General features: G+C 35.4%; 1 protein-coding gene across 3 annotated transcripts; it reads left to right on the forward strand.

The window, feature by feature from the left end:
• The first annotated feature begins 7,339 nt into the window (after window positions 1-7,339).
• On the forward strand, window positions 7,340-13,400 carry GPR22 (G protein-coupled receptor 22). 3 transcript variants are annotated; one of them, XM_010077136.1, is made up of 3 exons: window positions 7,351-7,392; window positions 7,540-7,792; window positions 11,805-13,400. In XM_010077136.1, the coding sequence occupies exon 3, from the start codon at window positions 11,830-11,832 to the stop codon at window positions 13,129-13,131; it is 1,302 nt and encodes a 433-aa protein (XP_010075438.1). In that variant the 5' UTR covers window positions 7,351-7,392; window positions 7,540-7,792; window positions 11,805-11,829; the 3' UTR covers window positions 13,132-13,400. The 3 variants fall into 3 exon arrangements, with proteins under 3 accessions (XP_010075437.1, XP_010075438.1, XP_010075439.1); XM_010077135.1 differs by having other exon boundaries at window positions 7,340-7,792; XM_010077137.1 differs by lacking the exons at window positions 7,351-7,392; window positions 7,540-7,792 and adding an exon at window positions 9,815-9,846.
• The last annotated feature ends 3,203 nt before the right edge of the window (window positions 13,401-16,603 follow it).

The following is a 16,603-nucleotide window of genomic DNA, read 5'->3' on the forward strand; positions in this document are numbered from 1 at the left end:
CTCAAGATTTTATTAGTAAAATAAAACCTAGGCTTCAAGTCTAATGACTGCAAAACTACTTCCAGGCATCAACCTTATATGAAGCAAAACAGTATTCCCTTCCTCAGACATACCACTGATGCTATTGCTCTCAGCCATCCCCCAAAAAACAGCAAGTGAAAGCATTTTTCACACAAGCTCTGGTTTGCTTCAGTACTACAGTAAGTTATTTCAAATACAACAATTACGCAATGAGGTTAAAAATACTCTAGAAGACGGAAAAAACCTGAAACTATAGGTACAAAAATCTGTGATATTTTAAAGATTCATAGATAAAATTAGTTCTTCATAGGCATGCATATACATGCATTTTAAACACAGTTTAGTTATTTATTTTAGAATCTAGAGCTACATATGTATGTTTTAAAAAAACACAGCAAATATCAAGGGTATCATATTTGTATTTCATTTATCCTCTTCAGAAAGTGAGCTAAATTTTTTAACAATCAATAAAAAAATTACACTATATTACATATATAAATTATGGAAACCACTGTAGCCAAACAACAGAGGAAGAAAGAAAATAAACTGAAGATGATACCAACACCAATCTAAATTTAGATTAACATGCACATCAATCAAACAAATACTTTTCAGCAGAGTAAATGGTGAAGCCACACACTGTACCAGCTTAGTTCAATTTCCTTACTATTATGCATTTATCATTATAGCTTATTACTTTTAAACTTCTCTCGCACATCTTTTTATGGCACTACATAAACAGATTTTCTATCCGTTTCCCTGAACAACCTTGTAAAAATAATAACTCAAGAACTAAGGTGGCAAAGAGGGGAAGACAGAGTACTTTATCATTTTAAAAAAATCAGATAAGAAAACACATAGTACTGTGTATCATTTTTCAGATTCTGAGAACTTAATGTGAGGAATGTCACCGCTATCAGATTGATGTGAATGACTTCCTCTATTTGAACTAACACAGGGCCCTGACAGATGGTTTTAACCCCTTACAGCAGTCATTCGCAACTCGGGGGAGGGGGATCTAACTACTGTCCATAGGTTTTATTTTGCTGTCTGAAGAATGGAAAGTATGCTCCTGCCACTGCAGTTGTATGGAAACATGCAGAGTTACTGGGTGTGGTCAATGAACTTCAATTTTAAAGGTAGTCAACTGACCAGATCCTTTCCACGTGCTTTTTGCAGCACATCCAAACCAAATCAGTCAAGGGGCTAACTGGCGAGACTGCGATGTATAAACTCACCCTGGTGGTAACCCTTACACCGTGGATGATCTTAACAAAATTACAGGAACACAGTTTATGATGTAATACCTATCCATGTTGTGTTCAGTCTTTACTCACAGGGCAATTAAGATCATAAGACTTCTGTCTCAATTTCGGCTAGAAGAATCCTTGCCATTAGGCACGCCTTGTGAACACTTCATCTTGAAAGAAAACCGTATTGTCTCCCTATTTTTAAAAATTACTAGAAACAAAGTCTCCCCAAGGTCTCTGCTGAATAAATGCCTTCAGAGAAAATCTCCCTGGTTTCTTGTTTTGTTTTATTTCAAATTAGCAATTCCACTTAAAGGATATTACAGCAGGAAGGCACGTAACAGAACTCCTGCATCAAGGGATTGTAACAGGGTAGCTACTGCTGCTCCTGCTCATCCCGTGTACTTTGCCAGGCACGGCCTCCACAGCATCAGGGATATCTGATGGAGAAATCTGAACCATATCCTGAAGTTTAAACCCTGCATGTTAAGTTCTACTACCTCTGAATCCAATTCATTGTAATAAGCCAGGCAGAGAGCTTGCTGAAATGTCTGTATTGATGCCGTTCTGCCATGCACCTAACACAGCGCCAACAGGAGCTATGGGATGCTAGGCAACGCAGCAACCCAGGCAGCAGGTAATAACACTGAAAACATCTTCCAACATACCAAATATTTTGATGAATGCAAGGTAAGCAGCCACCTGGGACTTTAAACCACAAGGCAACATTTCCTCATTCTACAGCCACACAGTGTCAGCACTCCAGCTTCAGCACTCCAGCTATCGCGCTAAACTACTTTCCAAGTTACAGAAACAACCTCCTTTCAGGCACACTTTCACAAGCTTGAAGAACGCAAGCAGGTGGTTTTTTTCTTTATATATCTAAAGCAATACAAAAGATAGTATGTCAGTGTTCCAAAAGCCTTTCCAGCAATAATGAAAGCCCCCACTAAAATACAGCAATTTCCAACTTAGGAGAATATTTTGAAAGAGTAGAAATTGCTCAAATTACTCAAGTACTCAAAGTAAAATTTTAATGAAGGAAACACTAAATTCACAGTAATATTGCAATTTTTAAAGGAAAATGAAAAAATTATGTTGACGTTTACAGCGACTATTTAAAATTTTACCAATAAGCTACTACAAGATACAGCACCATTCATTGTGAACGATTATAGTAGAGGAGAAAAGCTGGAGTCACACTTATGTTATTCAAATTACTATTAAATTTACCAGCCATGCTTCCCTCCCAAGGATAATTGATATTCCTCTTTTTAAAAAAAAAAAAAAAGTTTACATGATTTTGTAATAATGTACTAAAATCATGATTTAGCCACATCACTAAACCAAATTTAATTTTATGAAAAGGATGCCTTCTGGTTCTGTAATTCTTCTTTGGTATCACTTCATGGTGCAAAACTATGACAAGATACAGTTTCAGTGTTAATTGCTAAAGGGCATTCTGTAACTTACACATTTCCTCATGAGTACAGGAACATCCAGTGTTGAAAAGGTCAACAGCTGAACTAATGTGGTATACCACCGAACAAATAACCTATGCCTATTCACTATACTAAACAAATGAATCTTCTAAAACATAGTTATTTTATAGCACGTGTAGGTAGGTAATTTTTCTGTACTCAAGCTGCTATGCTAACATTAACTCCACATCTTGAAAATTAATATATATTCATTACATATAAAAACTATATAGAGATACAATGTATATAATATTATATAATAAATATAGGGGTTAGACTATACATTAAATAAGTATTTTTTATAACTGTCTTTGTGTTGCTTACAAAGGTGTACATCTTTGCAAATAAAACAGGAAGCACAATGAAATTATATATAATTAAGCTGGAAAATACAAAACTTTTTCAATCTGTGAAGTTAAGTCTAAAATGGAGAAACTAAGATGAACAATGTCATGTGTGTAGGAATGTCTCCTGGCAAGGGAAAAACTGAAGTTGGAAACACAAAAAAAAAGAAAAACCCAAACCTAAATAAGTCATTATAACAATAACAAAACAAAGCAAGCCGTATTGCAATCAACCATCAGGGAGAAAAGAAAATAAACGTTAAGGATAGGACACTGAATGGAAAACTAATTGGATGTCAGTTTTTAGAATCACTCTCAATAGATTAAAGAAATGAGAATAAACTACTTGTGTCAAAAGAAGGAAAAGACTGCATTACCATCAGAGTCAGAATGCTACTTAGGTACAAATTCTAGCAGAGTTTTTGTCAACTATTCAGCATATCACTCTTAATACCAATAGAACCCTTTACAACTAGAACTTGTGTACTGGACACGAGTCAGTTTTACACCTTCTCAACATAAAAGCATGCTGCAGCATGATCCAGGCCAGCAAGCCATAATTTCAGTATTGGGTAAAACAGAACACCTTAACGAATCCAGAATAAAACAAGAGCACGTCAGTACAACTCACAAACCTGAACAGCTATTATCCATTGTTCATTTTTCCTTCATACTGTAAAAGTTACTGCATTTTCAACAACATTCTAACAAAATTCTTTGGAAGAGACTACTGGGGCAAGTAAGATGCAACAAAGTAAGAAACACATTTTAGAAAAGGATCATAATGTGCTAGAACAGACACAAATAATAAACTATACAGAAGAGCTATGCTACAATTGGGCATCACACTGCCTGGTGCACACAAGTGCAAGGTACAGGAGAACCTATCCAGCTGGAATTGTGCACCATCATGTAAATGAGGCTAAAGAACAATCTCAGGGCAAGATGTCCAAAATCACCCATTGTTCAGTTCCAAAAGTGACTTAACCTCAAAAGAGATTATATGTAACTGAAAAATTTGTACAAGTTAGGAGCACAAGTCTCTTGCAAATATGAGAACAGATGACACTTTTAGACACAGAAGAGTAAAATTCTAAAGAGCCACTAAATGAGCAGCAAGATTCAAACTAGGAAACAAGACATGCAGCCCAAAGAAAGAAATAGAAAGTGCTGCTGAAGAATTCAGAGAATGTAAATGTAGAAACAGAAAAGAATAGTGCAAAAAACAAGGGGAGTAAGTGGACACAGTTTCCCAACCAGGCCAATAAAGACCTTCGTGAGTGCATCTGTTCCATGACACCTGGACATTAAGACAGTCTGTGATAGGCTTATGAAAAGTTAAACGCTAAAGCACATTGAAAGAATGCTAAAGCTCAAAAATCAAGGACTCTGATAGAAAATACTGGAACTGAGTACTTCATTTCACCCCGCTAGACCTTAAGAGCCTACCTAAGAGTGTCTTTTTAACCAGGTAAGCTTCTTCAAAAAACTGCAGCACATGAAGCGGCATTCAGGGTCATCTTATCAACTCACCAGCAGAGTTTAGACCTCCAGATCTACAAATGACCTACCACCGTTTCGTAATACACAAACAGTCAACGCTAAGGCATTACTTCCTGTGTGAAGACAGTAAGACAAGACATAAAAGATGGAAGACCAAGAAATATGCTACAACTTCCAAATTTTTTTTTTACTTCCTGCTCTCAGCAAAACAGAAAAACATACTCTAACAGACAGGTATGACTCCTGAATTGAACTGAAAAGTACTACAGGGGTGTATGCTATGGCAATTGCAGATACCTCTGTCCCTGTGCACTCTCCATCTCTTTACATGCAGATGCATCTGTTCCCTTCTGCTCCGCTCTGCTTCAAGCTCCTGAATCGCTGCATTCATTTTCCCCCCACAGACCCAAAAGACTAAGCTCTTCACAGTCCTATTCTCTGGCACATTCTGGGTCTCCCTCTCCCCTTGTGTTGCCATTCTCAGTCCTAAGACCCTTCATCACAGAATTCCTGGTTTAAGACTCCTGTGGTTCCCCAATATTTCTACACTCTTTTCCACCCCACTTTTCACTCCCCTATAACCCAAAAACACCTGTCAAATTATTTCTCTTCCATTCCGTACTGATATAGAAACAGGTATAAGAACAGCACATTTTTCTGTATATGTAGGGTGTCTGCACAAGGCTCTTTTTGCCTACTCCTCCCTATCTACCCTTTGAGGATGATGTAATCTCTTCACACCATCTTAACTAGCATCTGCACAGCAATGGCTTGTAAGCACGTCTATCCATCCACCTACTCCTGATTGTGCCTCCATATGGCACTACTTCTTCGCCTGATTTTTCTCTCCAGAAAACTTAAGCTTGATATGTTCATAACTCAGCACCTTATCATTCCTCTCAAACACTTTTTGCAGCTAAAACTTTTGCCATTATCACCTCCTGTAATATAGAAAGTCTTTCATGACCCCTTTGCCTGTGTTTGAACCACGTAACCACAATATATCCAAAATCTTGTTCCCATCTTCCTCCGTGTATACATCTTTTTCTTTCTATACACTACAGCTCGTCCAATATCCCAGCGCCATCTTTGTTCAGGCACACACTGAAGAATTAGAAAGGAAGATGGAGATACCTTTGTTTAAATTTAGACAGGCTTCCCTACTTATCCTAAGTCATACTGAGAGTGAAGCAAGTAAATCTCTTTAATAGATTAGTATTTATGCCTTCATTTCAGGAATCCTCTTTATCACATCACCCTTAGGAGCTATACTGGTATCACCAGTTTCAAGATCTTGGGAGAGAGACAGAATGGAGACAGCTCAAAGAGCTCAATCAGCTGCTACTCAGCACAGCCAGCTGGTACCTACCAAGTCTATGATCTTTGTTCAAAGTTTCCGTAATCTTTATTCAGGTATTTTCTGAAGGTAAAGGAGTACGGAATAGGAAGCATGCTAGATGGATATGTAGCCACTGAAAAAAATAAATAACATATGCTGTTACCTAACGATAAATAATATATTGGATGGTTGTCTGAGAGAAAAGGTAAAGAGAAGAAATGCAGACATTTGCGTTACACAACTGCATTTTATAATTGCATTAACAAATTAAAAACAGAGGACCCCATCAAAATTTGACCAAAACTGCAATCTTAATAGATCTGCTTATATAAGAGCCATGCTTTAACATTTAGCATTTTACCAAACTTCAAAAAAAAAAAAAAACCTAATATTTAAAATCAAGAAAAAAAAAAAAACCCAACCAAACATAAAAAGCCCTAGCACCCCACTTATTGGGGATTAAAAACTCCCAGCAGAACATTTTACACTCAGATATTCTTAAATTACTTACTTCAGCAAAGCAATTTTAAAAAAATACTATTTTGGGTTGTATACTGAATTTATTTCCAAGTTTTATTTTAGCATGAATAGTAATTAAAAATGAGATTGTGCTACACTTCTCTTCCTTCTCATCATGTGAGCATTGTTTATACTGATAGAGCAGATTCAGAAATAAGTTACAAAACAAAAAAGTGAAAATGAAGACATTCCCCGCTCCCTGCAAAGTGAAGGTCAAGAACATCATGCAAGACACTCCTACGAAAACTTGTGAAGTTTCAAAATAGCAAAATTAATGTGGAGCATACAAGATTTTTTTTTCAGAAGTTAACATTTAAAAAAAAACTAATAACATACACTAACATACATACATGGTACATGGTGAATTCTTTTCTGATTCACAAATTAAACTGAATTATCAACCCATTTCAAAGGTCTGAATAATCTCTTGTGAATCCTAATAGAAATTTTCTTAATATACATGCAGGTATCAACTGGTCCTGAATATAATTTATTCAAGACAAGACCTAAATGCTCACATGCATATAAGCATATTATGTGAAATTCGGCATGGCTCAAAGAGGCAGTTTTATTTCAGAAATGTTCCTAGGACTGAAAAAAAAAAAAATCACAAATGGAAAGCAAGCAAATTCAAATATAGATTGTTGGAAGCTTTTTAAGTAGTAAACGTTTAATCCCCTTTTTTTTCAGTGTCATGTGGTTTCCAGTGTACACAAAGAGTGAAAAGGTAAAAATAAAACTGGCATACCCTTAATACACTCCAGAATTCATAAATCATTTGTAAATTTAGTCCTTTTATAAAAGAATCCTTATATAAATGGGGAGGGGGGGGGGGCATCAATCCCATATATGAAGCACAATTTAAGCTCAACATCACTGACCAATCAAAATTAGTGAACGCACTGCATCTCTCTGCAGTGAGGAGAAGCGACAAGGTAGGCTGTCATTCTGCAAAAGCTGCCGATCGCAAGCTTTCCTCTCAGAAGCACTGCTTTTCTTTTTTAGAAAGCTTGAATCTCAGTGGTGTCTCTGGAGACAAGAAGCCTTCAGTATGTTAAATTACTTTCATTATGTATTTTCAGATGCTTATTGATTCTACAGTAGGAAGAGTGGGAGACTGCAGCAGCCTGTAAACCAGAACTAAAGCAGTTGTATACATTAGCAGTATGCTGAAACAATGGCACACTACAGGCACAAATTTTCATTAAGGTCATTTCTTGAAGATATGCTTATTACCCTCTTCCCCTTCTACTCTGCTAACAAGTGAACAAAATGAATCCCTTCAACCTGGAACTGCTTCACCTGCATCAAGAATTTATCAAATCTTTAGTGGAGGTAAGATCTGTTCCTTATTATGGTATGCAGAATAAACAACATTTAATTTAAAAAAAAAACACAGAGAAAAAAGGAAATATATCAGACTGAAATTAAATTAAGCGCTAGTATCTTGCTATACCAGGAAATATTAAAATGCTATTTCCCCCTCCCCATTAAAAACGCAATGGTAGAAAAATGTTATTTTGTATGAAAGTCTCGTAGAATATCAAGAACCTGTTCTGTTCAATACAACATAGTGCAGTTTAAGCTAATACAGTATCGGGGGAAAAAAAACACAGAATGCAATCGGGAATATTTTATTCCTCCCTCAGCAGTATTTCTAAATATGTTACAGATTTTTTCAGTTAGTCTTTAAAGGATCAGATAGTCTGTAATTAGTGTACACTTACCGCTTTACGAAGGTTGGCTAATATGACTAATCTCTGATTGCTCAAGAAATCCCCCTTTTGGGTTTTTTGTTTTGTTTTGGGTTTTTTTAAAACTGATTTATTTCATTACCCTGTACATTCAAGCCATTTATTAAAAACACAGATTTGCTAAGCCTTTATTTCAAGAAAGTAAACTATAACAGTGTGCAAATTAAACAAAAACATCTTTGCTGTAAAACTCATTGACTCTGCTCAATTTCTCATTAGAAGAGAAGAGAGTTGTATGTATAAACTACCTGCTCACAAGAGCTATAAAACTACATTTTCTAGCTCTAGTCACAGACACTCTACATCCAATGTTATTGCTTCTAGTTGGGGTTTTTTGTAACCTGTGCTATTTGGAGAACAGGAAACTTGTCGAAAAAACTAAATTCATGTAAGTTGACAGAAGAATGACATGATTTTACCAGCAAATAGTGAATACACTAACCAATTTTCTATGTAATCTATAATATCTAAGAGACCTTTTATGCATAAAATAAGCAATATTAAAGTAATGCAAGAATATATTTTCTATTTTGAAATTATAAGCCCTACTTTTAACCTTTTTTTTCCTCCCCTTTACAAGGGCATGCAGCAACTAATTCAGTTTTACAACTGACAATATGAAGAATGCAGTTGACTGGGTATCTTTCTAGCTGTATGACCTACAAGCAGCAGGATGCATCACTAAAATGTATTCCTAAGACATAAAGGAATTAGAAACAAAATATGGAATACACTTGTATTACCATTTACGTGCACGACATTTCAACAATATACACGGAAGACTAACACATCTGCTCAGATTTTCATTAGAAGAAGAGTGCAATGATTGATTCTTAAAATGGTGAGCATTTCTTAAAGAGGGATTTATAATTTAAAACCAGAATTGTGGAAACTACTGATGCATGAAGAAACAATGAAACATGAATTCCCAAAAGGAGAATATGCATACTTCACCAGCAAGCTGAATAAGGGTTTAATCAAGCTTTTTCTATACTACTCATTAAATAACTTATTTGTCATAATGACTAATGGATATTTTTCTCTCAATTTTATGGTCTGTTATGTATTCTCCTTAAACGAAAATAAACCAAATTAGGTAACTCATGGTTACTCTCAAAGCACATGAACTGGATTTTATGATGTATAGCAACTTCTTTCACTAAGCCATCACTCAAAAGTAATGAGCAGGAATATTACCGAAAGAAATACGCAACCATAAACTAAAGGATGTCTACATACATTCTGAACACAGAGATCAGAATTTATTTTTTTTTAAACCCGGAAAATAAAACCAGGCTGCTACAAAATGCAACAGGGGAAAGAAATTAACATCACTTAAAAGAAGGTTTATTTGTTATTGCTGGCTTGAAACTCAGAACAGACATGCAGAATATGCACTGGTCTGTAGAAGTATCTCAGGCAATTAAGAAGTCCCCATGTTTAATCAGAATTTTTTGCCGCTGAAGTGCTGGAACAACAACAAAAAAACAAAACCTGCAAGGAATAAAATAAGAGCCCAGCTACCACTTGGTTTCCAGGTTACAGTGCATGTCAAATATCTGTCAGTGACACCATGTATCAATTTATGACAAGCTGCTGCAATGATCTGAAAGGCCCTTAAGGCACAGAGAACAGGTAGGTCAGCAGTTGCATGCACCCCACCTCTGCTCAGCATTTGCAGGGGAAAAGCCACTGTCCAGAAAGGCGATGCATTGGGTAAATTAGCTCCTTGCCTTGACATTGCTGCTTTTATTTAACTGAAATCTAATCAATGCAACAAGGATGTGATGTTTTATCTATTCCTAAGACTTAGCACATCTGAAGTTTTCTGTTTTCACAAAATTTCAGCTGGCATAACGTTAGAGTTAAGATTGTCATTTGTTTTAGCAGAACTGCTTTTGATCTCCTCCTAGCTTTTGCTAATATGAAAGAACTCCATTTATCCGGTAATGCATTTGGAATGGTTTCTTTAAATCCATTCACAGCCAGGACAGCGTACACAGAGCAAATCGTATTCCTGGGGGTTAAAATAAACCTAATAGAGGGTGCCTAAATTAGAAATTAAACAAAGCTTTTGAAATATTTCTTGTTTCATTTCACACCTGAGACTAATACATTCTAATTCACATTTTTTGTATTTAAGAGGCACATGTGAAATAACTGCTGAAGCATACCAAGAATTTTCATCATACAATTTGCAATTAATAGTATTGTGCAATTGAGGCTTTTCAGAACTACAGATTAAATCTATTTGCATACTGTATCCCAAGTACGCTTAATTCATACTTCAACTTAAAAAGAGCTTATTTTTGTTCACCTTAGTGCTATCCATTTTTAATGCATTCAGCATGGAACAAAGGTCTGTATTTAAATTTACTTTTATGCCAAGTACGTGCCCTCTTAAATTTAAGCCTATCTAAAAAAAAAGCCCAAACCCTCAAGTATCATAACAAGAAATTTAATAACCTCTCTTTTATTTATTCATTTAATAACAAACTCAAGAGCTGGCTGACAATATAAATAATACAAACATCAGGTATCATATGCAGATGCTACATTTTCAACCTATCAGCATGTGTAAAACAAAGAAGATGAGCCACAAAATAAAAAATCTTCTAGGTGTAAGAAATGTTACTTTTTTTGAACCTCACTTATTCCTAAAACAAACATGCTATTTATATAAATCTCTTGGATTTAACTGCATTTTGCATTAAGAAAACAAAACACCTAACAAAACCCTTAAAGAGACAACTTTATTTTTAACTATTATTTTCTAAAATTTTTCCCTTAAATCTATTCTGGAATAAAATTAAATACTCTTCCATTCCCTGGAGGCACTGATTTCTTAAAGAAATTGAATATTCAAATCAGAAAAAGGAAATATACTATTTTTATAATAAACTCTATCCCCCCCAAACCCACATAAGTTTTGCATGTGAAATTATATGTACCTATATAAAATTGTTGTAGTGGTACGTTTCATATACGTAGGTGTGCACAAGATAAAAGTGAATAGAAGTCTTCAAGCTCTGTAAAAATCTGCTGAATTACAGAACTTCAAGTTTCAGCCCACAGCACTACTGTAAACTCTTCATAAGAGGCTGCTAAATTGCCATAAATAATCTAAATGGTTTTTATGAAACATAAGCAACAGTGGTTCATGTTCCCATCACTCTCTTTCTCCACAAGAGCCTTTTTTAAATTATCTCAAGTACTAATTTGTTAATACTTAACAACCTTCTTCTAAAATGACCCTCAACACAATACAAAGGCAATGCACCAGCACAGTTTATTCAACAGTTGGGCCCTTTGTAAAAACCACACCACTATAAATAAAGCCTTGTCTCCCTAAGTGGAAGCTTTTCACATTTTTTTTTTTAAACAAATCCTGCTTTCCTTTAAAAAGGAAAAGACCTTATTCTAGATCCTCAGGCTTTTGAGTCCATGCCAACTAAAGCTCAAAACATACAGTAAATCAAGAGGTTGATAAGAACAGATGTTTTGCCTCCCTCCTCCTTCCCCAGCATTTACCTACAGCAAGTGTTAAAAAAAAAATGAAATGAAATAGTTCCATATTTTATTTCACCTTTCAGGAGAAAAAACAACTGCAACAAAAGAATGTGTTTCTTCCCCATTCTGGAAGTCAACATGCAGTCTGAATCTAACATTACAGTTCGAGATGCCATTGATGACATCGACACCAACATGTACAGACCACTGTCATACCCATTAAGCTTTCAAGTATCTCTCACGGGATTTTTGATGTTAGAAATTGTTTTGGGACTCGGCAGCAACCTCACCGTGCTGGTACTTTACTGTATGAAATCCAACTTAATCAATTCTGTCAGTAACATAATTACAATGAACCTTCATGTACTTGATGTAATAATTTGTGTGGGATGTATTCCTCTAACTATAGTTATCCTTCTGCTTTCACTGGAGAGTAACACTGCTCTCATCTGCTGCTTCCACGAGGCTTGTGTCTCTTTTGCAAGCGTTTCAACCGCAATCAACGTCTTTGCTATCACTCTGGACCGATATGACATCTCTGTAAAACCTGCCAACCGAATTCTGACCATGGGAAGGGCTGTGATATTAATGACGTCAATATGGATCATTTCACTTTTTTCCTTCCTGATTCCTTTCATTGAAGTCAACTTTTTCAGTCTTCGAAGTGCAAGTACTTGGGAAAATAAGACACTGTTGTGCGTGAGTACAAACGAGTACCACACTGAGCTAGGAATGTACTACCACCTTCTTGTTCAGATTCCAATCTTTTTCTTCACTGTTATAGTAATGCTAATTACATACACCAAAATACTCCAGGCTCTAAATATTCGGATTGGTACAAGATTTACCACCGGACAAAAGAAGAAAGCTAGAAAGAAAAAAACTATTTCTTTGACCACTCAGCATGAGACTACGGACGTTTCCCACAGCAGTGGAGGACGAAACGTAGTTTTTGGCGTAAGGACTTCTGTGTCTGTCATAATTGCTCTACGCCGAGCTGTAAAACGGCACCGGGAGCGACGAGAACGGCAAAAGAGAGTCTTCAGAATGTCCCTCTTGATTATCTCAACATTCCTTCTCTGCTGGACACCCATCTCTGTTTTAAACACCACCATCTTATGTCTGGGCCCAAGTGACCTTTTGGTAAAGCTGCGATTATGTTTTCTAGTAATGGCATATGGAACAACTATATTTCACCCTCTACTTTATGCATTCACGAGGCAAAAGTTTCAGAAAGTTCTGAAAAGTAAGATGAAAAAGCGAGTTGTTTCAATAGTGGAAGCAGATCCCATGCCAAATAACGCTGTAATACACAACTCATGGATAGAGCCTAAAAGGAACAAAAAGATTACCTTTGAAGACAACGAAGTAAGACAGAAATGTTTAGTACCTCAGGTTGTCACTGACTAGATTTCACTATTCACCAAAACACATCAAGTGGAACATTTGAACAAATTGTAGAAAAATACTGCCAAATAAGAAAAACTTTTTTAAACTATTGGCGAGACTGTAAATTTTCAATATGTATGTTAAATAGAGTAGGTCTTGTATATTCAGTTCCTTCATTATGTAAGATATATATTGCATGGACGTTTGTTAGCGTTAACACCACATGTATATTCGTCAAAAATATTCAAGTCCTCTTTTTTAGAAAATAAATAGCCTTAAAGAAGTGCAAACTTTTAAAAATATTTGTATGGCTCAGTTTCTCTGTAAATATAAAAGAATTCTTAAACAGAAATTCCACTCAGGAATACTTTTTCTAACACAAATTCAACATTTTGCATTTTTTAATGTAATTAATAAATAGTAATAATCAGAGATACTCTGAATACTATACAACTAGGACACGTTTTGAGCTCAAATTTCGTTTTGATGCTCAAATTTCTCCAGCATGCAATTACCATGCATGTGTAGACAAAGCCATTTATGTCCTTCAATTAATGGTTCAGAATTAGTTAATTTTGATGGGGAAAAAAAACTCATGTTGGTCCAAAAACTGAAAGTACTTGTAAGAAAAGAAAAAAGTCTTGCATATATGATCTCAGAATCTCAGTTTCTACACAGAAAATAGACAACCTTGAACAATTACACAAGAGGGTGGACGGGGTAAAGAGAAATACAGGCTAAACGAAGTCAAAAACCACAGACAAGGAAGTTGTTGGGTTTGATGCTAAAAGACAAGCAACCAACAAAGCCATTCCTGTGCAAAGGCTTAGATTTTTATCCTGAAGGAGTTCAGCTAGACCTCTAGTATGACATGGGGACCTTTTATGCAGAGATTTTTCATTCATACCATCTATCTACATAGATAGATATGGCTGTCAAGCATCACAGCTAAAATACAAGACAATTTGCTTGCCCTCAGTAACTTTTGTATTATTTTGACTTCAGCTCTCTTTCAATGATGTTCATTTCTAGCCATGCAACTGCTTTGTCACAAACCAATCGCCTATCCTGCTAGCTACCCTATTTCTCTATTTCCTGGACGGCCATGGCATACCATCATTCTACATCCTCTTTTTCTATTTCATCTTGTACCTGCAATGAAGAATCAAGAAGGCTTAAGAAGTCATCACCATCCATGGCACTGTAAGCAAGACTTAAGGTATCCATACAAACAAAAAGTTGTTGAGTGGTTTGCACTATCCCATGCTTTAAAAGGTCATAACTTCAATGAACAGTGGCTACATTCATTGACTTATTGACCAGTTACGGGGTGGAGAGGGAAACAAAACAAAAAACTTCAAAATCAATTAGCATTATTTCACTTGTCTTGTTATATAAACTGCTCAGTGTGTCACTAGCTACCAATATAATTAAAAGTCTAGCTCTCAATAAGTACTGACTTCTATTAAAAAAAAAGCATAGCATATCCTTGAATATGAGAGCTAGTTTGATTAAAGTATTACATTAAGAACAAGGATTTCTGAAGCACTTTTCTGAAGTTTCATATAAAACAAAGTGTGTTTTAAGGGAGCAAAAAGCTATTTTTCATTACATCATTAAATTATTAATCATAATTGCATTGCCAAAAGTGTTTTTGCGGTTAAAAAAAAAAAAAAAAAAGTACTTGTAATATACTTTAGTTTACTTAGGCTCATGCCTTAGCTTACCAGAACAGAAGACTCAAAAAAATAATACCACAGCTCTATATTCCATAAAGATCAGCCACTTACAATCATCCAAACCCCGGCTATAAGTTTTATTACTTAATTGATAATTCATTATCTCAAATAGTAATTTGAGATAAAATATATTCAAACATAATTTCGCTAGCTTTTTTCTAAAAGCTAGCCCAACAACACCTGCATTCAACTGTACCCACTTAGAGTGTTGATTTCATCCAAGCTATCCCTAGTTTCCTACAGGAACTGAAACCTTTTATCTTATTTGAGAAGTTGCAGGGGGGAAGTAAACTTAACAGTTTTATGCAAGAGGCTTTTTTCTTAGAAAAAAAAATCCCATATGCTCCAAATTTATCACTTTAAAAATATTCTTTCAGGAATAAGTTCTTCTGAAAAGAAATGTGCCGAAAAAACCTAAGCAGGAACTACTATATTTTCTTTTCTGTAATACTTCTTCCTTTCTCTGCCTCACTATCCTCCGTATTCTGAACACTAGGAGGAGAAAGTGGGATCTCTAGGGTTAACAGAATACCAATTTAATACATGCTTAATTTAACTGATTACTTAACTTCCAAAAGAGCATTCTTAAATCGATTAAAAATAGTATTCAATTATTTGAAAAGAAGAAAAAATAAATCGTAATGAGCACAACACATGAATAAACTCACACCATGTCCTTATCTGAAATAAGCATTTAAGAAAAGCTTTCAGACTTGAAAGGTTTCTTAACGACATTACTTTACTTTTTAAAATTAAATAAATCCTCAAGAACTACACCTTTAGTGTTAAAAGCTCATTCATTAGAAAGACAGATCAAATGAAGCAATACTTCATAACAAAAAGAATATGTAGCCTAGGAATTACTCAGAGAGATTAAGTCAGGTTTTAAAGGCTATGTCAATCACAGTCATTAATTGCCTTTAAGAATATATGCAAGTTAATTTTCACATTTACGATTCTTCATCTTGCATTAAAAAAGAGAAAAAAAAAAAGACTCATACCACGTTGGAGTACACTTTGAGGTCTGGAAAAGAAAATTCTGCATAGAGCAGGGAGTAAGACAAGTAAGAATATATGCAGTCCTATATAGACGCAGGAGTCATTACAAAACATCATACATGATCTGTACCACAAAGAGGTCAGATTCAACACAAACAAGACAAAATAAAGAGTAACTGTACATCTGTACAGTTATATCCTACACTGAATATCCTACAGATACAGAAGAAAATTTTAGGAGGGATATGAAGGTGTGCTGTGGGTGCTTGAGAGACAGACTAAAACAGAATGCAAAAATAGGCAGCATCACTGGAGAAAAAAGGGCAAATATATGCCATAGTATTGTACAATAAGAAGCCCACTACATTCTTAAAAATGATCTCACCACAGTGAGTCATTAGTTCAATTACATTTCACACCACTCAGCCTAAGGCAAGCAGAATTGTACAGAACTATAAAAATATTAATTCCAGCACATGCATCTCAGAAACACAAGCACCCACCACCAGTTTCCACATGTTCACTGTCTAGATGTAAAGTATTAGCTGGTATCTGACTGTGTTGTCTTAACTTCAAATGCATTTCCATTCAATTTTATATTGTAAAATGAGGTTAGCCCACACGAAAAATACAAAAAAAGCTGAGTAGAGTGCCAGTATCTATTAGAATATTCAACAAGCACACCTTAATGCACCAGTACATTACAAACCAGTGAAACAGAAATGTAAATACATCACAGAATCACAGAATGTTAG

This window comes from Pterocles gutturalis, unplaced genomic scaffold (assembly GCF_000699245.1).
Source record: "Pterocles gutturalis isolate BGI_N339 unplaced genomic scaffold, ASM69924v1 scaffold23418, whole genome shotgun sequence".
Lineage (NCBI taxonomy): Eukaryota > Metazoa > Chordata > Aves > Pterocliformes > Pteroclidae > Pterocles > Pterocles gutturalis.

Coding starts and splice junctions, on each gene's coding strand:
- GPR22 (XM_010077135.1), top strand. CDS start 11,830: ATGTGTTTCTTCCCCATTCTGGAAGTCAACATGCAGTCTGAATCTAAC.